The sequence below is a fragment of the Erinaceus europaeus genome, chromosome 5, assembly GCF_950295315.1.
Source record: "Erinaceus europaeus chromosome 5, mEriEur2.1, whole genome shotgun sequence".
Taxonomy (NCBI): domain Eukaryota; kingdom Metazoa; phylum Chordata; class Mammalia; order Eulipotyphla; family Erinaceidae; genus Erinaceus; species Erinaceus europaeus.
Window position 1 is genome coordinate 2,961,258 of NC_080166.1, and position 11,937 is coordinate 2,973,194.

The 11,937-nt window shown below is 47.8% G+C and overlaps 1 protein-coding gene across 2 annotated transcripts in view; it reads right to left on the reverse strand.

Moving 5' to 3' along the window:
• Window positions 1–4,530: 4,530 nt before the first annotated feature.
• The window catches only part of PRKAA1 (protein kinase AMP-activated catalytic subunit alpha 1), a 38,064-nt gene continuing 30,657 nt past the window's right edge, over window positions 4,531–11,937 (reverse strand). For both annotated transcript variants that reach the window (XM_060190986.1, XM_060190987.1), the window contains exons 7-9: window positions 8,785–9,271; window positions 7,529–7,655; window positions 4,531–5,182 (exon numbers count right to left, since the gene is read on the reverse strand). In XM_060190986.1, coding sequence (XP_060046969.1) covers window positions 4,932–5,182; window positions 7,529–7,655; window positions 8,785–9,271 — 865 coding nt within the window. In that variant the 3' untranslated portion in view covers window positions 4,531–4,931. The remainder of the gene's footprint in view (window positions 5,183–7,528; window positions 7,656–8,784; window positions 9,272–11,937) is intronic.

Here is an 11,937-nt window from a genome sequence, read left to right on the forward strand (position 1 = left end):
GTCCCAGCAGGCACCACGCGCGAGCGCTCCTGCCGCACTGCCCTCTGGGATGCGCAGTCGCGGTCCTCCGGGGCGGGAGCGGCGGGCAGCCTGACACCCGGCGGCGGGGCCTCTGCGGGCCGCGAGCGTGGAGGCAGCGGCCTGGCCCGGCCGGCGCGCGGTGGTTACCGCCCCGCTCTTGGAGGCATGAGGTCCCGAGGCCCGTCTTGGGCTGAGCACCTGCCAAAGCCCGTCGCTGCGTCTCTCGGACGCCGGGCTGAGCGCACGTGTTGCAGTGGCGCAAGGACCCGGGTTCGAGCCCCCGGCTCCCCACCTGCAGGGGAGGCGCTTCCCAGGCGGTGAAGCAGGTCTGCAGGTGTCTGTCTTTCTCTCCCCCTCTCTGTCTGTCTTCCCCTCCTCTCTCCATGTCTCTCTGTCCTATCCAACAACAATGACGTCAATAACCATAATTAACGACGACGACGATAAACAAGGGCAACAAATGGGAAAAAGACAACCCCGCCGCCTACAGCAGCGCGCGCTCCCCGGAAGAACCGTGTTGTCGTGTTGTCGCCCTGCCAGCCGCCCTCAGGGCTGCCTGCGCCTTGCAGTGGCCAAGCTGAAGGTTTAGAAGGGCAGCAGCTCTTAGCACATTTTGTTTGCGTTCTTTCTGGGGCCTCAGCCATATATGCACATTCACTGTGCCAGGCCGATTGATTGATTGATTGATTGATTGATTGATTGATTGACTGATTCATGTATTTATTTATCGTCCAAGACAGGAACAAGAGAGAGACATAAGTCTTCTCCAGCGCCTCACAACTCCAGTGTGGCCTGTCGGGGGCTGCAAGCTAGACCCCTGAGCACGGCAAGTCGGGCACCGTCCCCAGTCCGTGCTCTGGGCCCCCCCCCAGATGGCTGACTTTGAGATGAAATCAAACCTCGCTTCCTTCAGACAAAGTTCACAGTATCTGCGTGACAGCCAGGGGCACTCTGTGGCTAAGAACATTGTTGAAAAGAAAAGCAAACCGGTCAGCCACACACCGGTCAGGTGCTTGTTCTCTCCGTCATTTCCCCAGACATCCACAAAGTCGGAACACATTCTAACAGCTGGGGGATAAAAAATAATAATTTTTCCTTATTACCCATTTTCTAAATCAAGGGATGTAAAACGGCATCCCTCAACAGACTCCAGTCCAAACATACAGAGACACATCTCAGAAACAGGATTCCACAAAAGCTGTTTTCACGCGGCTACGGTTTCTGACAGTTCTCGTCCTGGAATTGCCTTCACCTTGTCCACTCGCAATGAAAACGGGATTGCTGCTGAGGAGGAGGAGGAGGAGGAGCAGAAGGAGGTGAAGAGAAGAGATTCGAGACACGTCTTTCTTTCCCTCCAAAGGTGCCGGTCGGAGCACGAACGAGCACAGGCAAGTCAAGTTCTTACGCAGCCGCCGTCCGCCAAGTATTCAGTCAGTGTGGACGGAGATCACACGGTCTACGAGGCAGGGGTGCGAGAAGAGGGGCGTAGGACATTTTGTATAAAATCATTTCGAACTCTGAAAAAGCTACAAAAGCATCTCAAGAGAAAATATAATGAAAGTAAAAGTAGTGGAGTTTGTTTCAGTGAAATTATTTTAAATTAGATATGATATATTAGGCTCCCATATCCCCTAACCTGGTAAAAAAGGGAAGAAAAAAAAAGTTCCTCTCAATGAGAAATCATTTATTTTCAATGACAAAATTTTTACATACCAGTAAAATCTGTTATATTTCAAACCATGAATACAGTACATATCTGGCAAAAAAAAAAAACCTTATACATCTTTCAGTTGTCAAGACAAAGTAAAAAGTCACAAAAATATAAATTACTGAAAAGAGAATAAAAAAATATTAAAAATCATTTAATTGACTCCCTTGCATCCTCCGTAAGTTAGGAATTTTCAAACTACTTGAAATAAACTTGAGAAGATTCTGAGGCAACCCTGACATACTTTATCAAAAGTCGTCATTTTAAACATCCTAGCTTAAAAAAAAAAAAAAAGAAAAAAGAATCCATGGCCATTCTGTGCATTGATCCTACTATTTGTACAAGCGCATCATTTAAACATCTTCAAAATAAAACTCAGGAACCACAATAACTTTCAACGAACGAAGTGGAGTTTCCAAAACCAACAATCTGTTTAATTGGCTCCTCAGTGGACTCACCCCCCACACACACATCACACACACACACACACATCACATACTCACACACACATCACATACACTCACATACACACACACACACTCACACTCACACACACACACACACACACATCCCCAGCCCACAGTGGCTACGCAGACATCACAAAGATGTCTCGGTTCTACAAATCTCTAACTTTAAAAATACAGTCTTATATTCTTAACATCAGAAACATAATGGCTGCATTAGAGTCTTAAGTAAAATCAAGACCCTCAGAAGGGAGGGCGGCGGACAAGTTAGACAGACAGTCTCCAGCGCACATGGAAATGGGGTTCCAGTACTGTACCAACGCTCCAGATTCTGAGTGGGATAAGACAATTCCTGGACAAATGTTTGCCTTTGGGATTCAGTGCCTGTTCGCCCGGGGCGCTGGAGCCGAGTCTCCAACAAGAAGCACACAAAATGGGTGACCCCCGAGGACATGCAGGGGTGGGCTGGGGTGGGGGCGCTCACGGGCCTTGGCGGAGTCAGTGCTACAAGACGGCCTTAAAAGAGGGACGCTGACTCGGTGGCGGCAGGAAGACGGTTCATTAGAAAACAATTTCTTGAAGTTAAAATGGTAGAAGGCAGTGTCGGCCGGGGACGAGACTCACTGTCACTAGTCTGCGTTGGCGCCGACTTTGCCAGAGCTCACTTGGAGTCTCCCTTTGCACAGTCGCGCAGCCCCATGACTAGGCGCAAGAACAAGCAAAGCGGGGTCCTGGGATGAGAGGCCATCTCTAGGCAGCATCCAGAATGCCACCGTATGAAATGCAATTAAAGCTCAACACAAGTGAGCACTTAGAATAAACCAATTCGGGGGTTGGGCGGTGGCTCAGCGGGTTAGGCGCAGGTGGTGCAAAGCACAAGGACCGGCGTGAGGATCCTGGTTCGAGCCCCCGGCTCCCCACCTGCAGGGGAGTCGCTTCCCAGGCGGTGAAGCAGGTCTGCAGGTGTCTGTCTTTCTCTCCTCCTCTCTGTCTTCCCCTCCTCTCTCCATTTCTCTCTGTCCTATCCAACAACGAATTGCGTCAACAAGGGCAATAATAATAACCACAACGAAGCTACAACAAGGGCAACAAAAGGGGGGAAAAATGGCCTCCAGGAGCGGTGGATTCATGGTGCAGGCACCGAGCCCAGCAATAACCCTGGAGGAGGAAAAAAAAAAAAAAAAAAAGAATAAACCAATTCGTAGGGCGGGCGGTGGCGCACCTGGTTAAGCGCACACGTTACGGGGCACAAGGACCCAGGTTCAAGACCCTGGTCTCCACCTGCAGGGGGAAAGCGGCACGAGTGATGAAGCAGGGCTGCGGGCGTCTCTGTCTCTATCACCCCTCCCCTCTCAATTTCTGTCTCTATAAAATAATAAAGATTAAAAAAATAATCATAATAAACCAATTTGTTCCATGTGTTATCAAAATAATAAAAAATAATAAAGGAGACTTGTAAACTTTGAATTCATTCTGGTGTAATCAGCTGTAATAGAAATTTTCAGGATAGCCAGAAATTTTAAATACACATGATTAGACAACACTGGGGGTTATTTTGTGGTTATCTTTTTAAAGAGAATCTCACTTTTAGGAGATTATTCGAAGTGCTCAGCTGTGATGAGTGTATCTGAAAAATCCGAATGGGTCAAAAAAAAAAAAAAGACGTATTTTAATTACGTCTATATACAAATACAGGCAAAAAGTAGATATGGCAAGGTGTCAAGTACACCACATATGATCACTTTCCCTTTTTTTTTTTTTTTGTTCTTCAAAGCTACTCACTGGGCTGGGGATGAAGTGCGTGCTTCCCAAGCATGAGGACCAAGCTCCGAGCCCTGGCAGCCCCTCCCAATGCTTGTAATAAAATCCTGGAAAAACGTCAGCCCCTGCAGACTGAACCAGTTTGTAAGAGCTGGTCTTGCTCCACGCTGAATCATTTTAAAAGCACACGTGATCGAATGACCAGAAATTCCTGCAGACATTCAGTACCGACTGGCATGATGAACAGAGGGATTTGTGAGGTTGGCAAAAAACAGAAACACGATTTATTTACGGCATGTGCAGCCTAGCTCTTATGACAAGAGCAGCTTATATGAAAAAGCAGAATGGAACGAATGGTAAGAGCAGACCGTAGTGCCTGAAACACAGGAATACATAAATGCTGTGGATTTTTGCACTTGTCAAGCTCAAGAAAATGGAGGTGTGAACACCTTCGACTTGATTAATCAGACACTAGGATTTTAAAGAGGAAATACGGAAGAGTTCCCGACTGTCACCATCACGGGGAAAGAACTTGTCATTTAAGAAGCCCAGAAAACAAAATCACCTGTGAAGGTCTCTGGGAATTCCAAGCAAATATTTATTACATAAGTTTATGAAATATATATAGAACATATCAGTGTGAAATAATATGTGAAGGCCTTTATGGTAAATTAATATTCTACAAAGCCCTGTGTACACTAAATACAAAACTGACCAGAGACCAAGGAAGCCTGAGAGACGCAGAGCTCACTGTGCGTATTATGTTAGGCTGTACGCCCACCACACAAACAACAAAATCATCATGTTTGCATGGGAGGCTTTTAACTAGGAAGCATGTTCCAGTCCCCGTGCGAGCTGCATTCCCAAAGGCTGGCCCGCAGGTAGAGGTACGTGTCACGTGACTACAGGTGGAAGCACTTGGCTGTGACTTGTTTCGCATGCTTATTGCTGTCGAGGGCATAAGCCAAGTTTTAGGTTTACTGTGCGAGAATTTTAATTAGATTCGCACACATCTCAAAGAATTCTATCGTGTGACTTCCTGGCCTTGGAGCTGAGTCAACAGGAGAGGAGTCCAGTGACAGTCCAGTCACAGACGAGGTCAGAGGAACCTCTGAGGGCCTTCCTGGAGCCTCGGCCTCCGAGTCACTCCTTTGGCAAGATCGGTAGTTGCTGACTGATCCGGACCTCTGCGGCGTAGCGGTCCCTGATTTGGCTTCAGTGATTTCATCTGGATAAAAAGAATTTCAATGCAATATAATCAGTTGTATGACTTCAATGAAATCCATGGCACCTCTCTAGAAAAAAAAAAAAAAATCTACAGTACTGAATGTTTTCTTGGGTCTAGAAACCAGCCATCAAGAGTACATTTATGTTAAAACAAAGGCCCGTGGCATTTCTACACACCTTCCTAATGACTGACCAGTCAGGCTGGGTACATTCACTCCGGCATACCAAGAAGGCTTATAATATACATCATTCTCTAGCATCTCTAGCAGTAAAAAAAAAAAAAAAAAAAAAATCCTTCTATATTCCACTTGAAATTTGGAAGGATTATTAAAAAGCCCATCATGGGGTGGTGACGGACAATGTGCAAGGATCCAGGTTCAAGGCCCCCTCTCCCCACTCCAAGGAGAAAGCTTCATGTGAGGTGAGGCCGGGCTACCAGTGTCTCTTTCTCTCTACCCCCATCTCCCCTTCTCCTCTCAATTTCTCTGTCCTATCCAATATAAAGAAAGAAAAATGGACACTGGGAATGGTGTATTCATTCATGCAGGTACCAAACAATAACCCTAGTGGTAATTCAAAATTAATAGATGGTAAAAGTCCTGTCATTTAAGTCCCTGTAGATGAAAAAATATGAGCCCCAAGAAGTTCAGTGAGCGCCACAGGCAGCAAATGAACAGAAATAAAGCAAGGTCAGGTGTGAACGTGATTTTAAGAACCGCTTGCAGGAAGAGAGCCAGCATGAGGGGGTTGGGTGGTGGCGCACCAGATTAACTGCACATAGCAGGAAACACAAGGAGCCGTGCAAGGATCCCGGTTCAAGTCCCCGGCTCCCTACTTCCAGGGGGTGGGGGGGGGGGGCGGGGGCAGGGGTCACTTCCTAAGTGGTGAAGCAGGTTTGCAGGTGTCTTTCAGCCTCTCCTGCTCTCTATCTCCCCTTCCTCTCTCAATTTCTCTCTCCTGTCCACTAAAATGGAAAAAGGCCACCAGAGCAGTGGGTTCATAGTGCCGGCACCAAGCTCCAGTGATAACCCTGGAGGCAAAAAAAAAAAAAAAAAAGAAGAAGAATCATATACACACAAAATGACTAGAAATGTGCAGAAGTGGGTCAGGTGATAGCACAGGGTTAAGCGCACACGGCATGAAGCGCAAGGACCGGATGGGCGTAAGGATCCCGGGTTCGAGCCCCCAGCTCCCCGGCTGCAGGGGGGGTCGCTTCACAGGCGGTGAAGCAGGTCTGCAGGTGTCTATCTTTCTCTCCCCCTCTCTGTCTTCCCTCCTCTCTTGATTTCTTCCTGTCCTACTCAACAACAACATCAGTAACAACAACAATAATAACTACAACAACAATAAAACAACAAGGGCAACAAAAAGGAAAAAAATAGCCTCCAGGAGCAGTGGATTCGTGGTACAGGCACTGAGGCCCAGCAATAACCCTGGAGGCAAAAAAAAAGAAAGAAAGAGAGAGAGAAAAAGAAAGAAAGAAAGGTGGCTTTAGAACAAAAGACGAGATTGCATTTGGCTTTAAGGATTTTGTAGGAAGATAATCTTTTTTTTTTTTATTTTTTTAATATTTTATTTATTTATTAATGAGAAAGATAGGAAGCAGAGAGAAAGAACCAGCCATCACTCTGGTACATGTGCTGCTGGGGATTGAACTCAGGACCTCACGCTTGAGAGTCCAACACTTTATCCATTGTACCACCTCCCGGACCACTGGAAGATAATCTTAAAAAGACCAAACAGTGGTCCGGGAGGTGGTGCAGTGGATAAGGCTTTGGACTCTCAAGCATGAGGTCCGAGTTCGGTTCCCAGCAGCATATGTGCCAGAGTGATATCTGGTTCTCTGGTTCTTTCTCTCTCTCTCTCTCTCTCTCTCTCTCTCTCTCTCTCTCGTCATTTCTCATAAATAAATAAATAAAAATCTTTAAAAAAAAAGACCAAACAATATAGGATTTAGAAAGACCCACAAATGTGCACATCAAAAAGCACAAATCTCTGACTAGTTTTTGTTTGAATCTCCAGGGACAATTTAAGAAATTTCAGAAGAATCTTTGATTCGAGAACAAAGTGAGGGGCAGAGGAGGTAACATAATTTAGGTGACGGAAAAGCGCCTTTCATGCCTGACGCACCAAAGGTTCCAGGCTCAATGAAGCCAGGGTTGAGGGGAGCCAGGCCTTTATGCCCGAGGCTCTGTGGTCCCAGCACCATCATAAACCAGAGCTGAGCAGGACTCCGGTGTCTCTCTGCCTCTTACTCTCTGTGCCTCTCTCAGATAAACGAACAAATGTTAAAAACAAAACCCATGGTCCCACCTGTCAGATGTACTGTTTGGGGCAAGGTACGTACCATCTATGCTTCGGAAATCCAGCAAGTATGTCCGACTATCCACTTGGTATAACTGTAGGTTCATTTTAGAGTAAGTGCTCGTCACAGGATTCTTCCTTCGGACACGCAAGTAATACGGGTTTACAACCTAGCAGGTGATGCAGAGGGAAGAAAACAGAGTCAGAAGCAGCTCTCCTCTGCAGAGGGAAGAAAACAGAGTGAGAAGCAGCTCTCCTCTGCGGAGAGAAGAAAACAGAGTCAGAAGCAGCTCTCCTCTGCAGAGGGAAGAAAACAGAGTGAGAAGCAGCTCTCCTCTGCGGAGAGAAGAAAACAGAGTCAGAAGCAGCTCTCCTCTGCGGAGGGAAGAAAACAGAGTCAGAAGCAGCTCTCCTCTGCGGAGAGAAGAAAACAGAGTCAGAAGCAGCTCTCCTCTGCGGAGGGAAGAAAACAGAGTGAGAAGCAGCTCTCCTCTGCGGAGGGAAGAAAACAGAGTGAGAAGCAGCTCTCCTCTGCGGAGGGAAGAAAACAGAGTGAGAAGCAGCTCTCCTCTGCGGAGGGAAGAAAACAGAGTGAGAAGCAGCTCTCCTCTGCGGAGGGAAGAAAACAGAGTCAGAAGCAGCTCTCCTCTGCGGAGAGAAGAAAACAGAGTCAGAAGCAGCTCTCCTCTGCGGAGGGAAGAAAACAGAGTCAGAAGCAGCTCTCCTCTGCGGAGGGAAGAAAACAGAGTCAGAAGCAGCTCTCCTCTGCGGAGAGAAGAAAACAGAGTCAGAAGCAGCTCTCCTCTGCGGAGGGAAGAAAACAGAGTCAGAAGCAGCTCTCCTCTGCGGAGGGAAGAAAACAGAGTCAGAAGCAGCTCTCCTCTGCGGAGAGAAGAAAACAGAGTCAGAAGCAGCTCTCCTCTGCGGAGAGAAGAAAACAGAGTGAGAAGCAGCTCTCCTCTGCGGAGAGAAGAAAACAGAGTGAGAAGCAGCTCTCCTCTGCGGAGGGAAGAAAACAGAGTCAGAAGCAGCTCTCCTCTGCGGAGGGAAGAAAACAGAGTCAGAAGCAGCTCTCCTCTGCGGAGGGAAGAAAACAGAGTCAGAAGCAGCTCTCCTCTGCGGAGGGAAGAAAACAGAGTCAGAAGCAGCTCTCCTCTGCGGAGGGAAGAAAACAGAGTCAGAAGCAGCTCTCCTCTGCGGAGGGAAGAAAACAGAGTCAGAAGCAGCTCTCCTCTGCTTTTCACGGCACTGCAGACTCGCCACGTGCCGAAAGCCGGGCGGGGGGCTCGATTTCCCTACCTTCCATTCGTAGCCCAGCTGCTTGATGGCCCTGCAGACTTCAGTCATGATGTCACTCGGCCGGCTCTGACTCCGGATCCCTAGATGCCACTTCGCTTTCCTCACCCCTTGGTGTTTGGATTTCTGCGGGTTTAATTCATCCAGGGTGTGGCGAGCCCTCGGTGTCTCGGCGACCAAGAAGGGTACCCTCTCGGGATGGGGCCGGGCCAGGTGGTGGTCGTCGAGGAAGGAGTCCGGCGGGCTGGTGGCCAGGTAGAAGTCTTTGGCCTCGTTCATGATCCTCCTGTTGTCGATGATGAGGTGGTAGGCCACCGCCAAGGGGTCCTGGTGGTTTCTGTTATAAAGGCAGCTGAGAACCTCCTCTTCCGAGCATTCGAACTTCTCGCAGACTTCCTTTAAGGCTTCGTCGTCAATCATGGTCGAACTGTATGATGGGTCCTCGGGAAAGAGATATTTTGGAAGGTCTTGTTTAAACCACTCATGTTCCCTGGGGGGGGAGGGGGGGGGGATACAGGGTTAGAAAGATACTGATGGGGCCGGTGGTGCACTCGGTTGAGAACACGTGCTACAATGCTCAGGGACCCAGGTTCAAGCCCCCGCTCTCCACCTGTAGGGGGAAAGCTTTGCAGACACTGAAGCAGTGCTTTTTTTCTCTGCCGATATCCAATAAATAAATGAATAAATACATAGTGTTTCTTAAAGATTTTTTAAAGCTTTATTTATTTATTCCCTTTTGGTGCCCTTGTTGTTAATGATGTCGTCGTTGTTGGACAGGACAGAGAGAAATGGAGAGAGGAGGGGAAGACAGAGAGGGGGAGAGAAAGACAGACACCTGCAGACCTGCTTCACCGCCTGTGAAGCGACTCCCCTGCAGGTGGAGAGCTGGGGGCTCAAACTGGGATCCTTACGCCGGTCCCTGCGCTTTGCGCCACGTGCGCTTAACACACTGTGCTACCGCCCGGCTCCCTACACATAAAATATTTTTTTAGATAAAGGCTACTGAATAGGGATGACACTGAAAATAACAGCCCGTGGAATTTGAAGCACGAATTTATTATTTTTCTACTTACATGGCATTATCATTTTTTCAAACTGAAATCTCCTCCTACTTTTTATTTTTAATATTTATTTCCTTTTGTTGCCCTTGTTGTTTTATTGTTGTAGTTATTATTATTGTTGTTGTTACTGATGTCATTGTTTGGATAGGACAGAGAGACATGGAGAGAGGAGGGGAAGACAGAGAGGGGGAGAGGAAGACAGACACCTGCAGACCTGCTTCACCGCCCGTGAAGCGACTCCCCTGCAGGTGGGGAGCCGGGGGCTCGAACCGGGATCCTTATGCTGGTCCCTGCGGTTTGCGCCGCGTGCGCTTAACCTGCTGCGCTACTGCCCGACTCCCCTACCTTTTGTTTTTCTTTTTTTTTAATTTATTTTTAATTTAAGAAAGGATAAATTAACAAAACCATAGGGTAGGAGGGGTACAATTCCACACAATTCCCACCACCCAATCTCCATAACCCACCCCCTCCCCTGATAGCTTTCCCATTCTCTGTCCCTCTGGGAGCATGGACCCAGGGTCATTGTGGGTTGCAGAAGGTGGAAGGTCTGGCTTCTGTAATTGCTTCCCCGCTGAACATGGGCGTTGACTGGTCGGTCCACACTCCCAGCCTGCCTCTCTCTTTCCCTAGTGGGGTGGGGATCTGGGGAAGCGGAGCTCCAGGACACATTGGTGGGGTTACCTTTTTTTTTTTAACCAGAGCACTGCTCAGCTGTGGCTCATGGTGGTGCACAGGGATTGAACCTGGGACTCTGGAGCCTCAGACATGAGAGTCTCTTTGCAGAATCATTACACTATCTACCACCACTCTCTCTCTCCCTCTCTCTCTTTTTTAATTAATTAATTTATTTATTTATTGGATAAAGACAGCCAGAAATTAAGAGGGAAGGGGGAGACAGAGTGGGAGAGACATAAAGAGACAATTGTAGCCCTGCTTCACCACTCATGAAGCATTCCCCCTGCAAGTGGGCACCAGGGGTTTGAACCCGGGTCCTTGTGCATTCTAACTACCTCCCAGCCCCTACTCATATTTCACTGTCCATTGGTTTGTCAGAAAGCTCATGATGGGGCTGGGGAAAGAGCATAATGGCTCTACAAGTGACTTTCATGCCTGAGGCTCTGAGGTCCCAGGTTCAATCAATCCCCAGCACCACCATAAGCCAGAACGGAATAGTGTTCTAGTCTACCTCTCCTTCATTAAAATTATTTTATTCATAAAAATAAAATAGATTTTTCTAAAAAATCATGATGCATTTTTACACAGAAAAACGTGCCATGACTTTCCCAACAACCCAACAATTAGTGAGCAAAAGGCCTCCGCTTCCTTCTTACGCCAAGACTCAGAAAGCACCGTCAGTGACAGGAAATGAAGCTTTCACTGGATGCCTCGGTAGAGGGTCCAAAGCCCCAAGTGTGAGCTCCTGAACCAGGGTCGGGGCACCATGGCACCAGGGAAGGGAAGATCCACAAGGGGCAAGGCAGTACTCTCCCTCTTACTGGGTCTCTCACGTCTGTCTGTCTCTTTATCTGAAAGGAAATGAAGGGGAAAAAATCCGCCCAGCGAAGGGAAGGCAGCATAACGGCCATGCAAAAAGACTCTCATGCCCGAGGCTTTTAAGTCCCAGTTTCAATCCCCCACCCCACCATAAGCCAAACTGCCCCTGCGGCTCCAGACAGACTGTGACCCACATAGTCAACGACTGCCACCTCTCCAGATTCAAAGGAGGTCTCGAAACTTGACATCAGGCTCAACCTGACGACGCTGTTGACTGGCTACGGAAGAAGGGCAAACGCTAGAAGAAGAAGAACCATAAGCCAGAGCTGAGCAATGCTCTGGTAAAAAAAATAATAAATAAAAAAAAGACAAGAAATAGCTGAATTGAGAGGTCTTTGTGCTACCTGATTAAGTAAAGTTTTGAAGCAAATGACAAAAGGACTTTCAGCTCAGGGGCATATGGAGCGGCTTCGTGGTGATACTTCTGTGATGTAATGTTAAGAAAACAAACAAACAAACAAAAAGGCATTTAAAAACTACCATTAACTGAGTGCTTAGTACGAGGCAAGTTCCAGGTTAAACACTTGATACATACCATGCT